General features: G+C 40.9%; 1 protein-coding gene across 1 annotated transcript in view; it reads right to left on the minus strand.

The window, feature by feature from the left end:
• The window catches only part of HS2ST1 (heparan sulfate 2-O-sulfotransferase 1), a 72,589-nt gene extending 51,047 nt beyond the window's left edge, over positions 1 to 21,542 (minus strand). Inside the window, exon 1 of the mRNA XM_042873534.1 lies at positions 21,374 to 21,542. Within this exon, the coding sequence (XP_042729468.1) occupies positions 21,374 to 21,497 (124 nt within the window). The 5' untranslated portion in view covers positions 21,498 to 21,542. The remainder of the gene's footprint in view (positions 1 to 21,373) is intronic.
• Between the last annotated feature and the right edge of the window lie 169 nt (positions 21,543 to 21,711).

Consider the following 21,711-nt stretch of genomic DNA (forward strand, 5'->3'; position numbering starts at 1 on the left):
GCAGCTCTTAAGGAATCAGAAGAAAAATGTTTCATCCAGGTGAGACTTCTTTCAAGAATGTCACCTACAAATTCAATCCCAAAACCTGATGAATGAGTCAAGACTTCAAAGACAAAAGTTACAGCATACTCAGTTACCTCAAGTAATAACTAAAACTTTAACCACAGAACCATTTGTTAGGAAATACAGCTCCATTTCTAAAGTGTCCCCCCAAATCAATGTCACTTAAAAAGCAAACTTAAAATTTCTATTGCAGTCCTTATCTATAACATACTGAAACAAGAGGGTGCTCTCATTGAAGGAAAATAGAGAAAAGTGGTATTGTCCATAAGACTCTAAGTCATAGAAAGCATCTGTCACTAGGCATTTGCTAATATTTTAATGCTTTTCCAGTTACTTATTAGTAGGGTTTTATTTTCATTTTGCAAATTCAATTTCCAAATTCATTTTGTGACTTTCCGACTGCGGAATCTAACCAGACACTTCACACACCCATGCTCTGACGGTGAAGACTCTGCCCTCATTCCTCAACCCCTCAAGTAATTTGAGATAAAATTGCCTGAGCTTCTCAGCGAGCATCCAGTCCAAAGGCCGAGTGCACATACTATGCCGTTCCTTCAGCCCAACAGGTTCTGCACCTTGTCTCATTTAGAGCTCACTGACAAACCTTGCAGGCTACCAGTAAAAACATCCACAAGCCAACCAGTTCCCAAGAAGGCGCAAATCTCCTTCTGCAGTCTCTATGAAGGAGCGCTACCTCTGGCACATGGGAAGGTCAGGCAGAGAATTGCTTAAACCAAGACAGCAAAATCTGGGACTAGGAGCCAGAACTCCTTATAAAGGAGAGGCACTGGATTTGTGAACAGAGAGCTACCATCTTCCACGCTATGCTGACTGCCAATCACCACCAGCTCAGCTTCCATGGAGACTTCTAACAGTAGGAAAGGCTCACTCAAATCAGCAGGGAATTACATTTTCATGAATTTGAACTCCAGAAATATGATGATTAAACTCAATTACTGCTACTGAGATACGTTAACGTAGAGGAGCCAGAGATGATAGAGGAAAAAAAAAAGGAATAAATCTGTTACTGTAAAAGCTCCTCTAAAGGTCTGAACTCTCTGTATAAAAATAATGCCAACCAGTTAGGCTTAGGCTAAGGGGGTTATTGAAAGTTAAATTACAATTTAAGAGTTTTTATGAAGTGTTGCTTCTTAATTTGGGAAACACATACTCTTTAAAAAAATTACTTTATTATTTATTCCCTTTTTTCCACTCTAGTAATACTTTTTTCCACCAAAAATGACATGTCTAGATTACCCACTTCATAATTTTATTCCAAAGATGTTTGGATGAGACTGGAGATTAGCCAAAAAAAAAAAAAAGACTTGAAATATCTGCATCAGTTGAGTAAAATAAAGCTTCTCTGCTGGGCAGCCTGCATGAAGGAAAATGACTTGCAGATGGATTTGGTTAATCCACCTTTGATATCTCTGCATCTGAGTACTCAAAAAAGCATAAACAGTAAATACTCTTATCAAATTTCTGTTCCAGTGTCAGTTTAAAATCTAAATTAAACTGGTGTTAAGTGTAATAAATACACGATTACAACCCTAAAATTACACAGAACCAGCCATACGCAGCACACTGGTTTATTCACTTCAATATTTTGAGTGATCATGGCCAAGATTCACTCTTCCTACTTTGTGAAATAATGAACCGTGAGCATCAGTTCAGAGGGAAGAAAATACAAATTTCCATTACTTCACTGGCACTACAGTAATTCAGATTAGCAAAATCTGCAGATCAAAGCCTTCATCATCCCACATCCATAAGACTAAAGACAGAATGCTCTTATTTTCCATTTAAATCTCCTCTTTGCCAGAGTGCTTTTACTTTGTAGTTTGATATTGCCATCTGCAACATCAGACATACCAATTAAATATCTTAAAAACACTCTACTACCACCAGTATGTTTTGCAGGCAGTAGCTGGGAACAAGTGACACTCCAAGCTACAAGTGGATGCAAACATAAATAGCACCTCCCTGGGGATCTATACGCAGACCCTACAGCATCCTAGGAATCAGGCTCCCAGACTCTGAACTTTAGAAGTGCACATCTCCTGCCTTTATGAAAAGAACTCTTTGCTCAGTACAGTTGTCATGGAAACAGCAACTTTGATTTTTAGATCTTTGGTGTATGTGATATTTCAGCCATATGTTGCAATCATTGAAGTTCTCTACATATTCCTCCTTCCCTTACAGGGAAGTAAGAGACTGTGATTCCAATGTTCAGGTAAATGCATGCAATGTATTTCTCAGTGTGGAGAAATATGTTTGAAATCCACAACAATCACAGATTTCAGCCACTCTGAGCATTTTTTACTATCAGATTTATTTTTTTTTCCATTTCTCTCCCTCAAACAGTTCTTACTTGTGACTAAACTGCACTCAAATAATTAAGTCTATTTTTCTGATGAAGCTTATGAGATAGGCTAATGCTTGCTTCTTGATAGATCAAATTGCTTGTTGTCCATAACTACTATGGCATTGATGTCAGAGTAGTTCCAGCAATGACACGGGTACAGCCAGGCAGCAGACAAGCTCCCAGTCAGTCTGTGCACAGCAATTTGGGAGGCACAGCCTGGATGGGAGGCACCGATGCTATAGCAAATATACACACATTCTTCTAAAAATACCAACATCCAGCATTATATAAGATTGAGCTGCAGTACTCATTGCAGAAAAGCAAATACCGCCTAGCTCGTAAGCAATGAAATAAATTAGTACAACTACTCACATACTTGGTAAAACAACCACAACTGCTTACATTCCCCCATTTACATCTTTAAGAAAATGAACACAACTATTAGATCTGTCCCTTCACCACACAAAATCTGGACAAGCAACCGGAGAGACACGGAGCACCCAGAATTCAATGACTCAGCACGCTCAACACAGCACCAACCTCAGTTGGAGCAAAGAGCACTGTAACGGTACTTCTTCATAAAAGGGAGATCACTCTGGAACAAGTTGACAATCATTTCCTTTGCCACAATCAAGCTTTTCACTGTAACAACATAAGTACCCAACCAATCTGAAAGGTTTCCATCCAGAGAAACAATAATTAATTTAGAAAACACTAATAGTCAGTGTGGGTAAGATCTTTTGCAACAGTTGGTATGAAAACGACTGCAGATAGCTCACAGCATCCTTGACTGAACAGAAATCTCACCATCATATGTACATAACCTTTAACAGATGCCCTTGTTCTATTTTGTGCATTTCATTAAAGAGGCTCTAATTAAAACTACAGATATAAACCAGACCTAGAGGACTTTGATCTTTTGAACTTAAATGCTATTAGGAAGCATTCATCATAATCCTAAATGAAGGCTTTCTGCTCCAGATATTTGTTCCTCCCCACTTTGGGGGATAAGTAAGCAAAACGGATCAATTAGTGCTGAAGAAAGAGACAAAACAGCAAGCCACTCTCTGCCTTGGAACAAGTCTTGAAATTCAAAATAGATAAATTCCTCTTATTTAAATACAAATGCAGTATAAAGCAGCTGCTACAGTGAGTGACATGTTCTCAATGTAGTACTACTACCACAAGGGTTTTCAACCTCTAACATGTGACATCATTAGCAACAGAACAGAAATACGAGCTTCCAGCCACTGTATTCCAGCTTAAGCAGAAATCAGAACACAGGCAAGGAAGAAACTGTTGCTCTGCTCTCAAAACAAGATGATGAAATTTTAAATGTTTATGGAGTCAAGCAGCATGAGCATTACCTGTCAATTAGGAAATCCAAAGAGTCTAACTACTTAAAGAAAAACAAGGAAAACAGTTTTCCTTAAGGGGATACATGCAAAGAATACCTGAGAGAAAAGCATAAGTGTGCTTCTTCCTCTTTCATCATACTATTACAGATATAAAGCAGGTGCTTTCAAGATCTGCTATTCATTCCACCACCACATTCAGGAAGTACTCCGTCCTCAATGCTCTAATGTGCTCCATTGTGTTTCATCCTTGTAACAGTGAAAATCCATGCAGTGTTTCAAATACATAAATACTAAATGCACACACATTAAAGCAATCTCCAAATGCTAGTTGGTCATTCAAAATCCAGATCTTGTTTTCTGATCTTATTTTTTTATAACAAAATCCTCTGAATTTCCTCATATGAGGTGGACACCCCCAAAAGCAGTGTCATAGTGCTTGCATGGAGCTGTGTTTGTGCAACTACACTGGTTGTGGACTGGGACCAAAAACTCCACACTACATTCACAGCATCTGACAGATTTTCTTACCAGCAAAATGAATCAGTAAATATCATAACGAGCAGCTCTTCAAAGTCTGGGAGAAAATGAAGCTCCAAACTATAAAACTTTACTTCAACATACGCATTAAGTGACTAATATCTAGCAAATAGACTCAAACTATCCAATGGCATTTTTGTTGGGAGGAAAGGTGATAAATTCTAGGTTTTCAATTTCATACAATGCTGCTGTTATCAACCTGCTATCTGACTTCAGTAACAAATGAGAATTGTAGGGATCTGACACCAGGCAGAACCACTGTATCTAATGGGAAATGTCACTCTTTTTTGGTTCGCCATTTGTTTCAAATAATTTCTAGCATTCTATATGCATTTCTGACTACTGCTGTGTATCGATCTAATATTTTTTCAGTGCTACATTCTGCAACTCCAATACCTCCTTCTTTAGCCAGTACAGATAATTCAAAATCTAGCATATGTTAACTTGAGATATTCTCCAGCTACATTTAGATATGACAAGCCCTCCCCACCCTCCCACCCAAGTCAGGCAGACCCACAGCTACCAACCATGCATCCAAAGGCACCCAGGGCAGACCTGAGGAACAAACACATGCACGAGGACAGCGCCTACATCCTGCATCTGCAGTGCAGCTTAGCGCTTTTGCCCACACAGATGGCAACAAATTTGAGAGGGTGCAGAAGTGCCATAAAAATGACTGAAGGATCAGAAAGCTGCCTTACAGAGAGGCTTAGGGAATTCAGCACGTTTGGTCTTTCAGAGAGATTGAGAAGTGAGGTGATTACAGGATGTAAATACTTCCCCAAGGTGGGGAGGAGAGGAGTACGAAGAATTAGGGAAGAAAACCAAGGCTCAGTACCTGCAATGTGAGACCAACCACAGACAAATACACAAGGCCTCATCCTGAAACAGTGAGAAACTTCAAAGGTCATTCAGAAAAGATCAAACAGGATGCTCCATTTCTTGAGCATATGTTCAAATCAGAATTGGATTCCTCTCTGGAAGAAATTGACCAGCAAAACTTTGACACTTAAGTGACTCATGATAAACAGATCAGTCCAAGAAAGTCTGTAGCTGTTTTCTGAAGAGAAAGCTACAAGTCCATGCAACGCTGTAGAACTGTCAGCCAAGTCTTCTGCATGAAAAGAATGAATGGGATGCAAAGAGGACGTGGTATCTTAAGGGAAGTGCTCTGGTATACAGTGCACATCATGGGCCGTGATGGTTCAGCCAAAGGCCAGCCCAGTATCCTGTTTCTGACAGAAGTCAATAGATTTCTGGAATGAATATGAAAACACATCATTGTTATCTTCCTGACATAGGGGCCATCATTTACCCAACTTCAACTTCATAGATTAATAAAGTTTCAGGTAAACAACTTTTCCATCACTAGCTTGTCTGTTTTAATGATCATTATATGCTGCTGCACTCATGTCCTATGGTTCACCATTTTTGAAGCTAGAAACCAATACGTTGGAACTTGATGATCCTTGAGGTCCCTTCCAATCTAAAGCATTCTATGATTCTTGTTCATTTCTTACACTTGTGCAGTAAGCATTCCTTGCTCACTTTTTTCAGTACACTAGTCATGATTTTATAGGGCTTCTATCTTTCATTCGCTAACATGTTTTTCTAAGTCCAACCTGCCAAGCTCTACTGAACCACCCCTAGCATAGGAGGTGCTACGCTCCTTTCATTAACCCCAGAACTTCTGTATCTTTTCCAATTGCTGTAACTTTCTCCAAGATGAAGGGCAGGAGAGGACAACACAGAAAAACTGCCGTACCTAATGGAAAAAGTTATTCTTATCTGGTTCTTCACTTGTTCTTATTTTGATCCTTTGCTTCTGACCACTGCTGTGTATTGATCTTATGTTTTCTCAGAGCTACCTTTGGCAACTCCAATACCTTCTTCTTCAGCAAGCACAGGTAGTTCAGAATCTAACATATGTTATCATGGGATTTTCTCCAACTACATTCAGGTACAAACATATTGAGCTGTAACCGCCACTTGGCCACCTAGTATTGAGATATTCTTCCTCTGAATACTTACTGTCAACAAATGGTCATTTCACAACGTGCAAAAAGCTCTGAAACAAACAGAAAAGTACAAAAGTACAAACCACAAATTACTACTGCTAAAAAAAAGTTGGCACCAATTCTAATCACGGGCCTCAAAAGATTCTTCCCCCACAGGCAGTTAAGAGAACAGAAAGACTTATTACAAACATCACAGATCTCATGCCTCGCTACCATTCAGCCCTTTCTCAGAAGAAAAGGAGCAGGAATCAGATGCAAAGGAGGAGGTGCCCGCAGAGATCACACCATGTGGTCCTTTTTCAAAAGCCTACACAGGCCCTAGCACTCAGCAACTTCAACTTCTCTACACCAAAATACATTAAAGCAGTTTCTAAGTAACAGGTTTCTGTGTTCTGTTTCATTCCTGAAAAGCCTTCAGAATTTGAGTTTAAAGACACATAGGCATATATGCTTATATAAATGTACTACTGTACTGCTCTATTCAGTGTGACTATATCAGAAACTTAAGAATGTACAATTTCAGTCAGCTCACAGGTATCACTGACCTCCCTAAATGAAGATGGTACAAAAAAATACAGCAACTATTTCTCCTGCAGCGAACAGAACAACACAGTGGCAATGGAGAAGGGGAGAGGGAGGAATAGCAAATTCACTGACTAGCTCCCACCTCACTTCCTCACACGCCCAACATGTCTTTACATTCTGTGCAACAATACATCTGCTTTATGTTTCATGTTCCCTTGATAACATCACTTTCTGCAAGAGTTTATATTCCACCAGACTGCATCATCCTGAATTAATTCAATTTCCAACCATTTGTGACATTATTAACCAACTGGTTTCCTGTGCATTGGGTAAGATGACACATTTTGGACACCTGAAGTTCTCAAAACCTCCAACCATCTGTTTTACAACTTTTAAAACTTCAGCTGTTTTCCTAGTTTCACCAGAGTAGAATCTATGAAACATGGTTTATACAGACATTTCTACAGTAAAAGTATTTGTTAATTTGAAATTTATACGGTGTCCTTTCCAAAATAGAAAAATCTGTTCAGAGGCTGTAAATGTAACAGGCTGCTCAAATTACTTTACACTCAAGTTCCTATTCCTCTTTATAGCCAAGCTTTGCTTAAACTTACCACATACTCAGAGTAACAGCAAAGCCTTGTAACAACAGCTAACACTGTTATCATGACTAATAATTAATACAAAAGCTTTTAAATTCATCATCTGGCAAAGGGGGTAGGAGAGAAGGAGAAACTGCCTTGTCCCTTTTTCTGGTGGAGGTAAGTTTTCTTGCATTTATTACTAATGAAGAGAACTAAAAATTGCACTAACAAGAATTGTGTCAGTTGCTGTCTTTGATAAATGGAACATCATGAGAAAAAGGAAATGGAAATCTGTATCCACATAGGGGTTATTCAGCATCTCCTATCTCCTATAACTCTATTCTGGAGCAAGCTCACACTACAGTCCCAATGAGCATGACTAAGGAATCATGGTCTGTCAGCCATCCCCACGGGAGTCAGGGGAACTTTCCATTTCCAGTACCTCATAAGGGATTTTTAGAGAAGTCCCTCACTGACTGCTACAAGAATTCCAGTAACAGAAATACTGTGGCAAGTTTTCCACTTAAACAGTAGGGCCATATATTGTCATTAGAGAAGGAACTCTGTTAAAATATGACCAACTTCAGCCCTGTGGTTTCAGATCAATATAGCAAGTCTTCAAGGAAGGAATAAGACTCTTTGAAAGACTACATTTAATCTCTGTGGGGGGGAGAAGAAGAAAAAAAAAAATCAATACAAGAGGTTGCTTTTCCAGAATGTTATGAAATGTTATCATCTTACAAGCAATTTTACATGTCTTTTCTGTTACCAGCATCACTTACAGTACGCTGCTTTCCTTAGCTGACTGTATTCAACTTACTGCTGAATACGTGGTATTCGAGCTGCTCACAGGAAGAAGCCATGGATGTGTCAAAGCAGGTTAAATTCTTCAGACAGCCAGTGAGCTCCCCAGAGTGACAGACTGCTGCTTATTTAAGGAATAGAGTAATAAGCATAACACATTTTTCCATATACATGTTAAACACAGGAAATTCTTTAATAATACCACTTTATTATTAGACACTGAGAAGAAATTATATACGGTTCCTGAAACAAAGCCATCTGTCTGGAAAATATACATTTTCTCCTCTGAAACATTAGTTTAACAAGCTTAGTTTTAATTGAATCTAAGTATGTAAGTAGATAAAGATTTTATTTCAATGCCTGCTGAATACAGTTACTTAAATAATTATTAATCCAAATGTTCTGACTAAAAATATTTTATTAAATCATTTAATCTCAGCTACAATGAGTCCCTCAGCAGCAAGATGCATGCAACTCTCCACTAGAAGAAATCGCTCTATATTCTGCATAATGTAGAAAGGAACAAGCAGTGCAGAAAGACCCATAAGCCCCTCTAAAAGACTGACAGTTATTCAGGACAACACGTGTTCTCTACGTGCCACAGAAGCCCATGATTTATAACACACAAACAGGCCAGGCAACTACTAAGATAATTCTCTAAATGGAAAATTGACTCCATATTTTAGAGAGAAAAGGATCAGAAGCACAAAAGAATGGGAGAAAAAAAAAAACAACTCCAACTGTCCTATTAACACCATGTAATTCACCAAGTCATACATGCAAATTACTTATTTCTCACTCTTTAAGCAGTAAAATAAAGTCCAAATGCACATAGATGATAGAAAAAGTATTAAACACATCAATTTTACTTGGTATCACAGAATCCCCCAAAAACCCTGTAAGGAAAGACAGTTAAAAGTTCGTCTGGCAAGGTGTGTGGTGCATCTTAAAATGACAGACTGATACCAGGTACATTTACAGAAAAGAGAGCAACAGAAGACAAAACTTGTTTACATATGCATCTCTGTATGAAATTTCAGCTATTTTGCTGTAACTTCACACCACTGGCACCAACCTTCTCCCATCCATCATCTGCATTGCTACGAATCATTACAGGACACTACAGCTCCTGATTCTAGTAGAAACTCTTTAAAAGCTGTGGGAGAACTACTTTCCCAACAGACTGTTTTATTGGATTGTTACTCCATGTTACAGGGCTGCACTTTACTGTCTGTAAAGGTTATTTTGTTCAGTCAGTGGTTCACAAATTAACCTGTAAAATGGCAAAAACCTCAATAAAAAGCGTTCCTCATTCTCACATCACAGCCAGAGCTCACAGAGCATAACAAGGGGAAATGTCCACCCAAAAGGCAAACACAGACAGCTACTTGTGGTTTGCTGATCTGCTGGTTCGGCCACTGAAAAAAAAAGGGAAGAAATTTTCCTTAGAAAATGCCATTCCAGCAGATGGCACTCGTAAGTTTTTTTTATTAGATGTTCACTTCAAAACCAAAAAGAACAACAAACCCAGAAACTGCTTCTCTGCCAAAACAAAGGTTACCTCTTTCACAACCAAATACAAAAGACACAGTCACTGTGCAGTTTTATCCCAATTACAAAATAAAAACACTAGTCAAGGCTGCTGCCCGAATTACAAACCTGTGAGCCTGGCACAAAGTTCTCAAACACGTTACAGCCTAACTTTTTGATCAATCACATTTATAAAGAAAAAAAATTAAAAAGATAAAAAGCACATTACATTCACCTGAAATAAGTCTGCAGTTAAACATTCTATTTAGAATGCGTATCATCTAGCCTATGCTTTAAATAACTACTACCACACACAAAACCATGTTTACCCCCAAAACACTGGCTTAAGTCTGGAAACACATCTACTGCCCTGAGCAAACACTGGAGGTTTGTTCTTATGAATTGTACTTTACAGCCACAAAGCAATTAAAGAAGATTTCTTTAGATCAGACTGTACCTTTTTATTCAAAACAGAGAGAAAGGAATCAAAGCATAGCTAATTTTTGCATTCACAAAACCCGTTCTGTTGTCAAAGCAGCAGAGCACAATAAAACAATTGCTTTGAAACATGTAATTATTGCAGCAAGCCCAGCCACAATTTGGCAAAGTGTCCATTGTTATTTGTTTTCTAAGGGAAGTGTTAGAGAAACTAATAGCCACAACTATGCAGTAATACTCTTGGCAGGAAAGTCACACGATCTGACACACACACACACACACACACACACACAGATCCGGAACGGCACACCTCTAGAACTGCGTGTTTGGTAATAACTTAAGCACCATATTTTTTTTAAGGACATAGGTGTGAGCGTAGCAGATTTTTACCTTGCATTGAAGTGAAACAGGAAGCTGTAATAAGCTTAAGGAAATTAACCGCCAATCAATTTGTCTGCTACAAACAGCTTAAAACAAGGATGCTTTGCTCCCACACAAAACAGGACAATCCAAACCTGCGTGAGGCTCTCCTATGGACAAGACCAGGACACAAGCCCTCCACACAAGCTATGTTCCCGTATTCAATGCCATACAGCATGCAGTTGCTTAATATCCTGTTACAATAAAACACTCCATAATAAATACAGCAGGAAGATATAACTTCCGTAGCACCCTCTGTACAAGAGGAGAGCAAGCTTAGCCAAATTTGAAATCAGTGTTTTTCCAGTCCTTAAATATTACAGCATTGAGCCCCTCAAATACCTGGGAGCAAAAGCTTTGACCAAACCAAACAATTCATTTTTACGCCTGTACTTGGTTAACCCATATCAGCAGGATGAGCTCTAACCTACCCAGCAGTTCTGCCTGGTAGGTATCTGTGGCATTTAGGTGTTCTTCTATCATGAAGCCAAATACGTCCATCTCTTTAGCAAAGGCTCAGGGATGAACAACATTTGCAAGAGACCTGTACAGTATGGGAATCCATCAAGGGCAGAGAACTCATCCAAATCAATTCCCAGATACTTGAGAGAATTCTCCTATAGGTTCTCTCCCATACTAGTCATGTTGTACTAAATGACTGTTCACAAGGATAAATTGTGATGGGACAAGGGGGAATGGCTTTAAACTAAGACAGGGAGTTTTAGGTTAGATATTAGGAGAAAGTTTCTCACACAGAGGGTGGAGATGCCCTGGAACAGGTTGCCCAGAGAGGCTGTGGATGCCCCATCCCTACAGGGATTGAAGGCAGGACTGGATGTGGCTCTGGGCAGCCTGGTCTGGTGGTTGGTGACTTTGCCAGTGGCAGGGGGTTAAAACTAGATGATCATTACAGTCCTTTTCAACCCAGGCCATTCTATGATTCTATGATTCTATGATCTCCAGAGAGCAATCCCACATTTACATTCACATATACAGTATCTATCAGGTAAAACAGATGTACGAACAAGGACCAGGTTCCACTTTCCTGCTGCCATATAGATACTTGACAGATTATTTGTTATCAAGTCAGACATCTAGCAGGTTTTTCATACTTAAAAATACACAATACACTATTTTTATTCCCGCAGTTTTAAGGTAAGATAACAAGAGTAAGACAGTCTGAAGTTTCTCCTGTTTTCCAATGTTCATTCTTGAGAAGACTGCAAACTCCTTTAACATTTAAAACCTTTTGCCATTATCTCCAGCAGATCAAATACATTACACTGAAATTTTATGGTACCAGCTTAAGATCTACAAGTGCACTACATTCCATCACTTACCACAAACCAGTATGTGCTTTTGACTGCAACACTGACCAAAGCTTCCACTGGTCAGATTGTGCATGTTTAGAACTCGCACATCATCACCTTCAACGTCCCCAGAAAATACAGAATCTGATATTCCATTTCTAAAGGCTTCCCCACCCCCATGGCTCAGAATAACAAAAAAAAATGAAAACAAAAATGAAAACTCTCAATGTCTTCATTCCTCCTTGACACTTTTCTCTTTACTCTCAGTATGTGAATAAATTGTCAAGTATTTCTCTTTCCTAACTCTTATCTCAAGAATGCCTTGCACCTGCACTCTGCAATCACACATAAATAGGCACTAAAAGCCACTAGAAACAATGCTTTGGATTGCTCCAGTGACCACAGCTGTTTACAGAAATGCTTGCACAAACACGTTGCAAGACCACGTTTGTCAGTATGGTTTGGAAGGTGCACACAGGAAAACCAGAGGAGGATACCTATAAATGTTTTACTATTTGATTTATTGTTTCTTTTTAAAATCATTTCTCTGGTTTTATGGTTGCTTCTTTTATTATTATTATATTTTTTCCCCACACCAAAATGGCAAAGGAATCAGAAACAAGCACAGCCCCTGGTTGTTAGGCTAGTTGAAAGCCAACCCTGACAACAAGCATGTTCCCCCGTACCTTCATGCTGCATGCCTTCTCACTGGGATCAGATGGGCTGCAGACAGCCTGTGTAAGTTATAAGTTTAACAACAAGCCTACTTGACTTACTCTAAGTTTAACAACATACCTACAAGATAAATTTGCCTTTAGGCCAAATGCATTTACTGTGCCTCATGAATAGGTAAGAAGCCTTTCAACCACATTCAACCAATTTTCTCTGAGTTGGATGAGGGGTGGCTGCTCCTAGTGGCCAGAAGCAAGCATATGCCATCCCTTCAACTGCAGCAGCTCAAACCTAAGACAGGGCATTAACCAGAGTCAGGCGTGCTCCCTGCCCAGCTGGCAGCAGGGTGCCAGAGGTGCTAGAAACAATACCTGAAGCTCCCAGGGTCAGCAGCTCACAGCCAGACCTCCAGATGTCCTGTCTCCCAGTCCTCGTATGCATCTGAAATTATGGAGTGGTTTCTGCAATGAAATTGCTTTCAATCTCAACTAAGAATTCAAAACTTTGAAGTAAAAAACTGCTCCAACCAAATAACCAAAGTCCATGGAACAGCTTCTATGTAATACTAACTACTTTGAACACTGAATAGTTTCAAAGATAAAATTCAAACGTGTGCAACAAATGACAAGTTACAAACACTGCAAGACCTAAATCTACACTTAGACAGGTTTTTCTAGTCCTTCAGCCTTTGCTTATGGCTCAGAACACTTGTGGGGCCACTGGTGGCTGTGAGCTGCTGCTCCAGGCACAGAACTCACACTGCTGGTCTCCGAGGCAGGAGGAGAACTTCTGCAGCACTTCTCCCAGCAGAGAACACCCAGAGTTCTACACACACTCTAAGCACAAAGAGTCCTGACACAGAGGTATGAATCAAACAGTGTGCCACAATATTGAGGGTTTGGGGCCTTTTTAAAACCTGATCAAGCAAATTATGAAATATTCCTTTGCTGAAGATAACCTTAAACCTCAAACAGGTCCTATTAAAAAAAAAAAAAAAAAAAAAAAAAAAAAAAAAAAAGAGGAGATATTTAAAGTTTTAGCTTAGTTCAAACCACAGCAACTGCACAAGCAGTATATTAGTAAAACTTAAGAGGGATACAAGAAGGAAGTCCACAATTACATAGAAAATAGAGTTTAACAATTTGGAAGATAATCAAGCCATAAAACATTCTGCTCCTACTAAATCAATGCATTTCAAAAGGGTATTTTGTAGGCTAGACCAGCCTCCAAAAAGCAAATACACATTCACTCTTGAAATGCAACCTTTGTAAATGCAATGATGTTCAAAAAAATATCCCATTCAATTCTACTTCACACGCTTTGAAGTAATCAAATTGGACAGCAAGATCTAATTGCTTCTTCATAAGATAGCAAACCATTTATTAGGCACCAGGTCTTCAAAAGATTGCCTTGTTGGCAGCATCAAAGGTAACAGAAAATAGTCAGGACAGGATTCTATTGATACAGTTAGGACAGGATTCTACCTATGAAGTCTCCCAGCCACCAGTGGGATACAAAATGTCTCACATTGTGACTTTGTTTCTAAAAGGCAAATAATTTGTATCTTAAAAAAAAAAAAAAACAACAAACACTGTCCTTGTATCTATGATCAAGAATCTGTCTGAGAATGTAACTACAGGTGAGGTGCAGCATTCTCGTCCTGGTTCAGCACGCCCTCCCGACACACTACTTAGATCACAGACAGCAGAAGGACGTGATTGGCTTCAACTTCAGTAAAAATTAATCCCTGTTTTTTTTTAAGGAATCAAATCCCTGAAACCAGATCTTGCAAAATGCTATTTCCTGCTCCCCGGTTTACCTGCCATTCAAACACTAAAGGACTCACATGTCCCAGACTGCTTTTGCTTTGTCCTGGTGACACAACGTGGTCCATATAACATGTCACAGTTACATTCTGTCATTTTCACATCAGACTCTTTTTTTTTTTTTTTTTTTAAATTTCATTCCCTATGACTGTAAATTTGGAAGTCCTCAGAATTGCACGAACCCCTTGCCCCTAAGTCAGTAATCAATCAATTGCTGGTTAATATTTTGTATATTAAAAGACACTGCAAATGCCATGTGATGCAAAAAGAGATTCCTACTACTGCAAAATCTTCTCCAAAGCCCCCACAGACTCAATGCAAAGCAACACGAATATTTCAAAGAAAAAACAGACATGCTATTTTTGCGATGGCTCTGAATATATTCAGCAACAGCATATACAGCAAGGATAACAGAAATACTCAAAATGCAAAGACATTGAGGCAAAAGGTTCAGGAGGAAAAAATAGAATTAAATTAGCTGGAAATTCCTTCTCACTTCTCAGAAGCTCAGAGGAACAAGTGTCATTCCTGCTCAGTTGTTACCATACCTCTGAGTTTCTGCACGCTCTCAACAGCTTCTTTGCACCTTTGTCAAAGTGTAATGAAATAGTACTGCTTTTCAATCTGTTGTCTTCAAAAGATCAGTCCTATACTACAACATAAAGATACATACATAGTGGCCGAGAAATACACATCCACACACGTATTTTTTGTAATTGTATGTATTTTCCCTATTCTCCTCTGTGCATCTTATATGTGTATGGTTATATATAGAATAGAAAATAAAACAAGATCTTCTAAGAGGAAAAAGAAAGTTTCAGAAATGGGGAATATATGTATTTTAATTTAAGAAATCTAAAATCCCATCCCCGCACTCTTTACAGTTTTACAGCAATTATGCACAAGGTTTGCATAAACACTTCAAAATCATCAAAAGCTGTTTTATCAAAACAGCACTTAAGTTTTACATATGTTTCAACACAAATTAGTATTCTGAATTAAACAGCAAGTTGACAAAAAATTGGATGTCAGCTGTCAGTCATTTTAAACACTAACCAGATAAAGAGGGGATGGATGTAAGGGAAGGCAGATGAAAGACCGGGCCTAAGTGATGGACAGATTCTTTGCAAATACTTTTGCAATGTAATTATCTTATTCTCTGACTGTCCTGGACTCCCAGCTACTCACCATAGATTTTATCACTACCGGAAGGCTTGAATAATAATTATTATAGCAGTAATGTTACTAGAGCACAGTAACACCAGGATATTGCAGAGTAAGAATGGTAACATACTGAATACCAAAACCAGAAAGACACGCAGATGTAGTTTGGCTTCCTGCAGGCACATCTGCAAACAATACCTTTATGATATAAAGAGCATGCTTCTACCCCCAGGAAGCTAAAACATAGCAATTCATTACTGGGGGAAGCGAGGACACTGGAAACAATGCCAGCCTCTGACACGCCAGGGCAAAAACTGCAAGGACACTGATGTCTTGGCAGCCAGCACGTCCCCATCACACGCACGTACATGAGGGGTGTCTTCCCTCCCCCATGAGGCAGAAGGCTTCTCTCAGCAATGCCTTTCCTAAGATGCTGTGCTGCAGAACCTCTGGGCCACCAATTTTCAGGAGTAGTTAGATGCAGCAGGCCTGACTGGCTCAAACAGCAGGCACAGCAGAAGGTTCGGATGAGATGCTGCTGCCAGGGTCAGTAGGTGTTTAGGGAAGGCTGAACCAGCTGGCCAGCCTTCAGATGCCTCACTCAGCACTGACTCCCTTTTTCACTAAAACTTTTATCTGCAATAGTTTTTCCAACCAGAAACACAGCCGTTCAGCTATTTTTCATCACGGCACTTCCATCGTGCTTGCTAAGTTAGTATTTAAAATATATAAACAAGGAAATAGCACCACATTTCAAACAAAGCACCACTATTTTAGTACTGTTTTGACAAGATTTAAATACATTTCATATAAACAACAACTACAGGTTGCACACAATTTCATAAAGTAGCTGCATTTTCACTCAATTAAATGGCCATATGTGGACTACTCCATATGCAAAAGCCATCTATTTCCTAAAGAGGAACAAGAACTTGGAGAAAGGCGCTCATTAGCTGAACACAAGATCAGTCTGGACAGTATAACTAAGAGTGAGCAGTGACTCATGGTTGCCAGTAGATATGAAATTGACTTGCTCATGAACTGTTCAAATATCCCTAACTCAATAGCCAGGGGCAGTACAAAGCCAAGCAAAAGAAAAGAATCCATCTGCATATGCATCACTTCGCTGAATTAAGAAAGAAGAAGAAATCCCAAGTCTTGTTTCATTTCAGATGTACAAGATAATCTGGAGAGGATTCTCTAACCTGTTATGCTAATTCCAAAGCTTAAGTAGTTAAACAGGAGCTGTTTGAGGTGTCAGGTTTTTTTTTTAAAACATACAAGCAAGCATATGCAACACATTTACATTACATAAACGCATGATCAGTCGGTTAATCTCAGTGGAGGATCTGGGGGTCTGTGGTTTTCTTTAGGTTTTGCTTTATCTTAAACCAGTTTCTTTGACGGTCACCTCCTTCCACTCACTCAATTACACGAAAATCCTGGCTACTTCCTCCACACTCAGAGGTAGAAAAATAGAAGGAATATTAACAGCACTATACCATAATAGCATGGATTTAGTTACTTTATAACAGAGTAAATAATTTTAAATGACTTTCTGATTTCCACCTTTTCAGCACCAAGCACATCACTGTAACTGGTATGTATTGCATTACTGAAACAACTCAATCTTCCTTCTTCTGTAGAAAACAAACCTATGCAAGCACAGGGCAAAGTCCTTTACAGATGTACTATTGAGTTTCATAGCCTTGAACTAATTCCCTACTGCATAGCTACCATTACCCAGTCTGTGACACTGCACTAACTCGCAAAGAATTTGCTACCTGCATTCATTTCATGGCAGTCCAAGAAGGCTTTCCTATCCTACGCAGCCACGGTTCTTTCTCAGGGTTTCTGTCGAAGATGGTATTTCAGCTCTTTTTGCCCTCCTACAACTTCATACATTAAAAAGCAACATATGTAGACATGTAATGATTCAAGCCTGGCCTCTTCCAATGGAGAATCTAGAGTGGCAGTGCCTTCTCCAGAGATTACCTCATCCCCTGCAGTACATGGCAGGGGAGACAAGAGCTGTATGCTCTATCTGGTTTCTCAGAACTGCCCTCAAAACATCTTTAACAAAAATATCCCCTTGCCAGGCAGCAGATGCTGCTGTGAAGGGTTATTACAAGCGAAGGCAGAGTGCTCACCACATCACTGTATCTTTTTCCACTAACAGTATGAGACTGCAAACTACAAGCAACAATACTGAAGTTTCTCACACACAGTTCTATAGAATAGGAGAAAGGGAAAAAAGCAGAGAACAGCAGCACCTGTTTTATCTTCACTGCTGAAAACAGAGAAATTGGAGTGCCAGCAGAAAGGGTGAGATCAAGCCTGTTAGCGAGGCTGAATGTTCTTGGGATGTGCTTGAGAACATGTGCCATAATGTAGCAGTTGGAATTCAGACAGTACGGACTTCTGAGAAATAAAGGAAAAGCAGCACTTGCAATATCCATTCCCAAGAAAATAATAACTATAAAATTACAAACAGGATAAGATTTATACAACTGCTCTACTACACACACAAAGGGAAGTACAAGTGTAGCATGGAAGCAGTTTCAAATTTGCTCCAAAGTGTCTGGGATAAGGGGGGGGGGGGGGGGGGTAAAGGGGAACAGAAAGGAGACTAAATGAAAAAGCACAAGGGCACCAGCAAGGCCAAGTGTGAGAGCCTTTCACTGGCTGTAGGTACAGTGAGAAAGCAGCATTAAAACTGCTATTTCTGGAAACATAGCATATGAGAAAAGAGTTTCTGAAGAGTGCCTCAGGCTGCTACAAAGAAAATAGTAACTATTGGGCAACAGAGTTGTATTTCAAAGAAATGCTGGTAAACCTTTTGCACAGCCATGCGTAGCCAGAGCTGCCAACAATCAAACTGTTTATAAATGGGACCCAAGCATAAATAATACAGTAAAGAAGCATGCATGTTATATTATGAGGGACAATTTAAGAAACTTTCCAGGTGAGTTTCCAAACACACACGACTGGCAAAACTAGTGACAGTTGGGCTTTTTTCCAAATGAAAGCAAAATAAATAAATTAGTTTAACATCCCAAAAAAGTAAACACACACATTTCAAGAAAGCTTTGTAAGTTAAAACATTCAACTGCAGAGGTTTGCTATGTATCTGCACGGTGCATAGAACAGGATTATTCCAGCAGAATCAACTGATGAAAGAAAAAAAAATAATGAAACTTTGCAACTTGGCAAACATTTAATCATTAATTGTGTTTATTTTCCTTGGTTTAGGAAAAGAACCTTGGCCTTTCATACACTGAAATAATACATAATGAGCCTCAAGTTTGGCACTTTGTAGAAGTGCTCCCACTGCAGAGTTGACCTGTGCTTCAACACTGAAGTCCTGACTGGCCACAGCCTGCCCATGCTGCTGATTTAGCTGCCTGTGATGTGCAAACTGGAAAATAATACAAATGACGAATAGCTCACCCAAAAGTACTTGAGATAGGACTGTGACAGGCCCTGTTTGTGATCTCACCCCCACAGACCATCTGAAAAGAGCTTAATAAATCCAACAGCAGCAAAGATTACAACAAATATTTCCTTTATTTTTCAATTAGAGTTATCTTTCACACGATAAAGAAAACCATGGCTTTCCACATACATTTTTAAACAATATTACAATTCCAATTTATCAGAGAGAAAGATGCAACATAAACATTTATGATGGTCATGTGCTTCTACTTCTATAAACTTCACAAATTAAAAATTTCCAATGGTGAAATTTTACTTATGTAAGGGAATCACACTTGGAGGAACACAGAGGTTCCCTCTCTTTCTTCCTCCAGAAACACACTACATTCACATCACAGGTAAGATGCTTAAAAATGTTGAACAGAAATTGAGCCTCGTGCCAACTGTTTGGTACAGAAGCAGCAGTTGCCCATTTGTGAATAAACTGAACGAAACTCAAAAAGTCTGACCAAAAACTATTAGACCTGCTGATAAAATTGCAGAATCATTCTATTTGTTATCAGATCTGAATTCATTCCCCTTTCCTAGCCATAGGCTAATCCTCACAATTTCCAGGATGACAGCTCATCATCTGATGTATTCACACAAACAACGAAAAGCACCCAGCAAACCAAACCACATCACATGCCATAGCACTCCCAACACCAGGAGCCCGCTGACACACAACCGAATCTGCTCCATTACCACCACACCCCAGCATCAGTTCACACACACAGCCACTATGAAGGGGGCAGGAAGAATAATGGAAGTGCATTAGGCCAGCTCATTAGTTCAACACAGAGAAAATCTTTTTCCATATTACAGGTCTGTAGTAATACCATCACTGACCAGTGATTTCTGCAGTGAAACATTAACATTCACCAGTCTTAAAATATATATGCAAAATATGGAAAAAGGAGACATTCTTTGTTGAAGAGCTTCCCGCTGTCTGAATACACTCAAGTTAAACAACAGAACCTGAACTCAAAGCTGTTGCAGAAACAGCTCCTTTTCCCCTCCTTAGGCAGGTTTTAGAGAACCCCGGTAAGTAAATCTTCCCATTATACCTTCTGTAAAGTTTAAAATAGTCGTCCCTTCTCCTTATAAAATCAGCAAACAAAATCAGCAGAACACAATAATTAGATGGTTTTCCTAGAGCAGCATGAGCTGCATATTTTAATCCTCCAAATACTTAACTTACTCATACCTACTGCGTACCTATTGTGGAGGTAAAGGAAGTCTCTCCAGCAAAACTCTGTTCTCACTTTGCGTTATGCCAACCCTCCCAATGCCAAGAGCTGGATTTCCCTAATATAACCATGCCAGTAATGGAGGAACCAAAGCCGCTGGCCCCAACCAGCCTAAAGCAAGTGTATACAAAATACTTCTGTACCATGAGCACCAACATGTACTCAGAATTAAGTTCCCATTTCTCTCATTCTCCTCCTCAAAATTTTGTTTACAGCTATTGTGATTATACTCTGACGATAATTACAACACATTTCAACTGAAAAATACTCAGAGCACAACCGTCCTGTAACTTGAAGAGCTGAGAGATGCTGCTCACAGAGCCACACAGCCAATTCCAGGTGGATGGGAGAGGAGTGCAGAGCTGCGAGGTCCCAGCGCGCTCAGCCAGCCCAGCTCAGGAGCCGTGCCAGGAGCTCGGGGGGAAGCTTCTCGTGGTGCTCACAGCCCGCTCAGAGTTAGAACTCAAGTTCAGCGTTATAAGGGCGCTTTGATTCCTACGAAGTTGAAGTGTTCGCGGTCTAAGCGCGTTATAAAGCCAAACAACGTGGGACAGCACCCCAGCAGAGCCTATCAGACAGTCCCGGCGCACCGGGCCTCCCACCCCGCGCTGAGCTCCGGTGCACAGAGCCGGCTGCGCGGGTACGTGCTTCACGCCTCGAGATCCGCCAGCACCGTGCATCGCGCACAAGTTCTGCGGCACCGATAACCAAGCGCGGCTGTCACCCTACAGGACTTTCCAGCAGAAACGGAAGAACGAATCTCACGCCGGAGTTCCCGAGCCCGACGTTTAACCTCAGCTCCCGAAGCCGCGGCCCGAGGCGGCGCCCCGGGGCAGCTCCCCGCCGCCAGGACGGCGCCGTACCGCACACGGTCGCGTTCCGCTCGGCGCCGCGCGGCGCGGCCCCGGCGCAGGGGCACAGCGGCGGAGCGCCCCCCGCCCGCCGGGCCGGGCCCTCTGCGGGAAGCGGCCACCGGGGCTCCGCTCCGGCCCTCCCCGCCGCCCGGCCCAGGCCCGCCGCCGCTCGCTCACGCACCCAGCTTGCCGCGGGACTCCTCCAGCTTCTGGATCTGGTTCTCCAGAAAGAGCACGGCCACCCCGAACACCAGCACGGCCAGCAGCTGCAACTTGGGCGGCAGCATGATCCTGAGCAGCCCCATCGGCAGCCCCGGCGGCGCCGCCCGCCCGGGATCACGACATAACGCGGGGCCCGGCCGGGCGGGCGGGCGGGAGCCGCGGCAGCCGCCGCTCCGACGCCGCGAGCGAGGGGAGGCGCGCGCAGGGCCCGCTCACATCGCCCCGGCCCGGCCCCGAGCGCCGCACGGCCGCCACTAACGCGCCCCTCCCCCGCCTGCGCGCGCTGCTCAGCAACCG

The sequence above is a fragment of the Lagopus leucura genome, unplaced genomic scaffold, assembly GCF_019238085.1.
Source record: "Lagopus leucura isolate 7727_CA_CO unplaced genomic scaffold, USGS_WTPT01 Super-Scaffold_100009, whole genome shotgun sequence".
NCBI classification, from domain to species: Eukaryota; Metazoa; Chordata; class Aves; order Galliformes; family Phasianidae; genus Lagopus; species Lagopus leucura.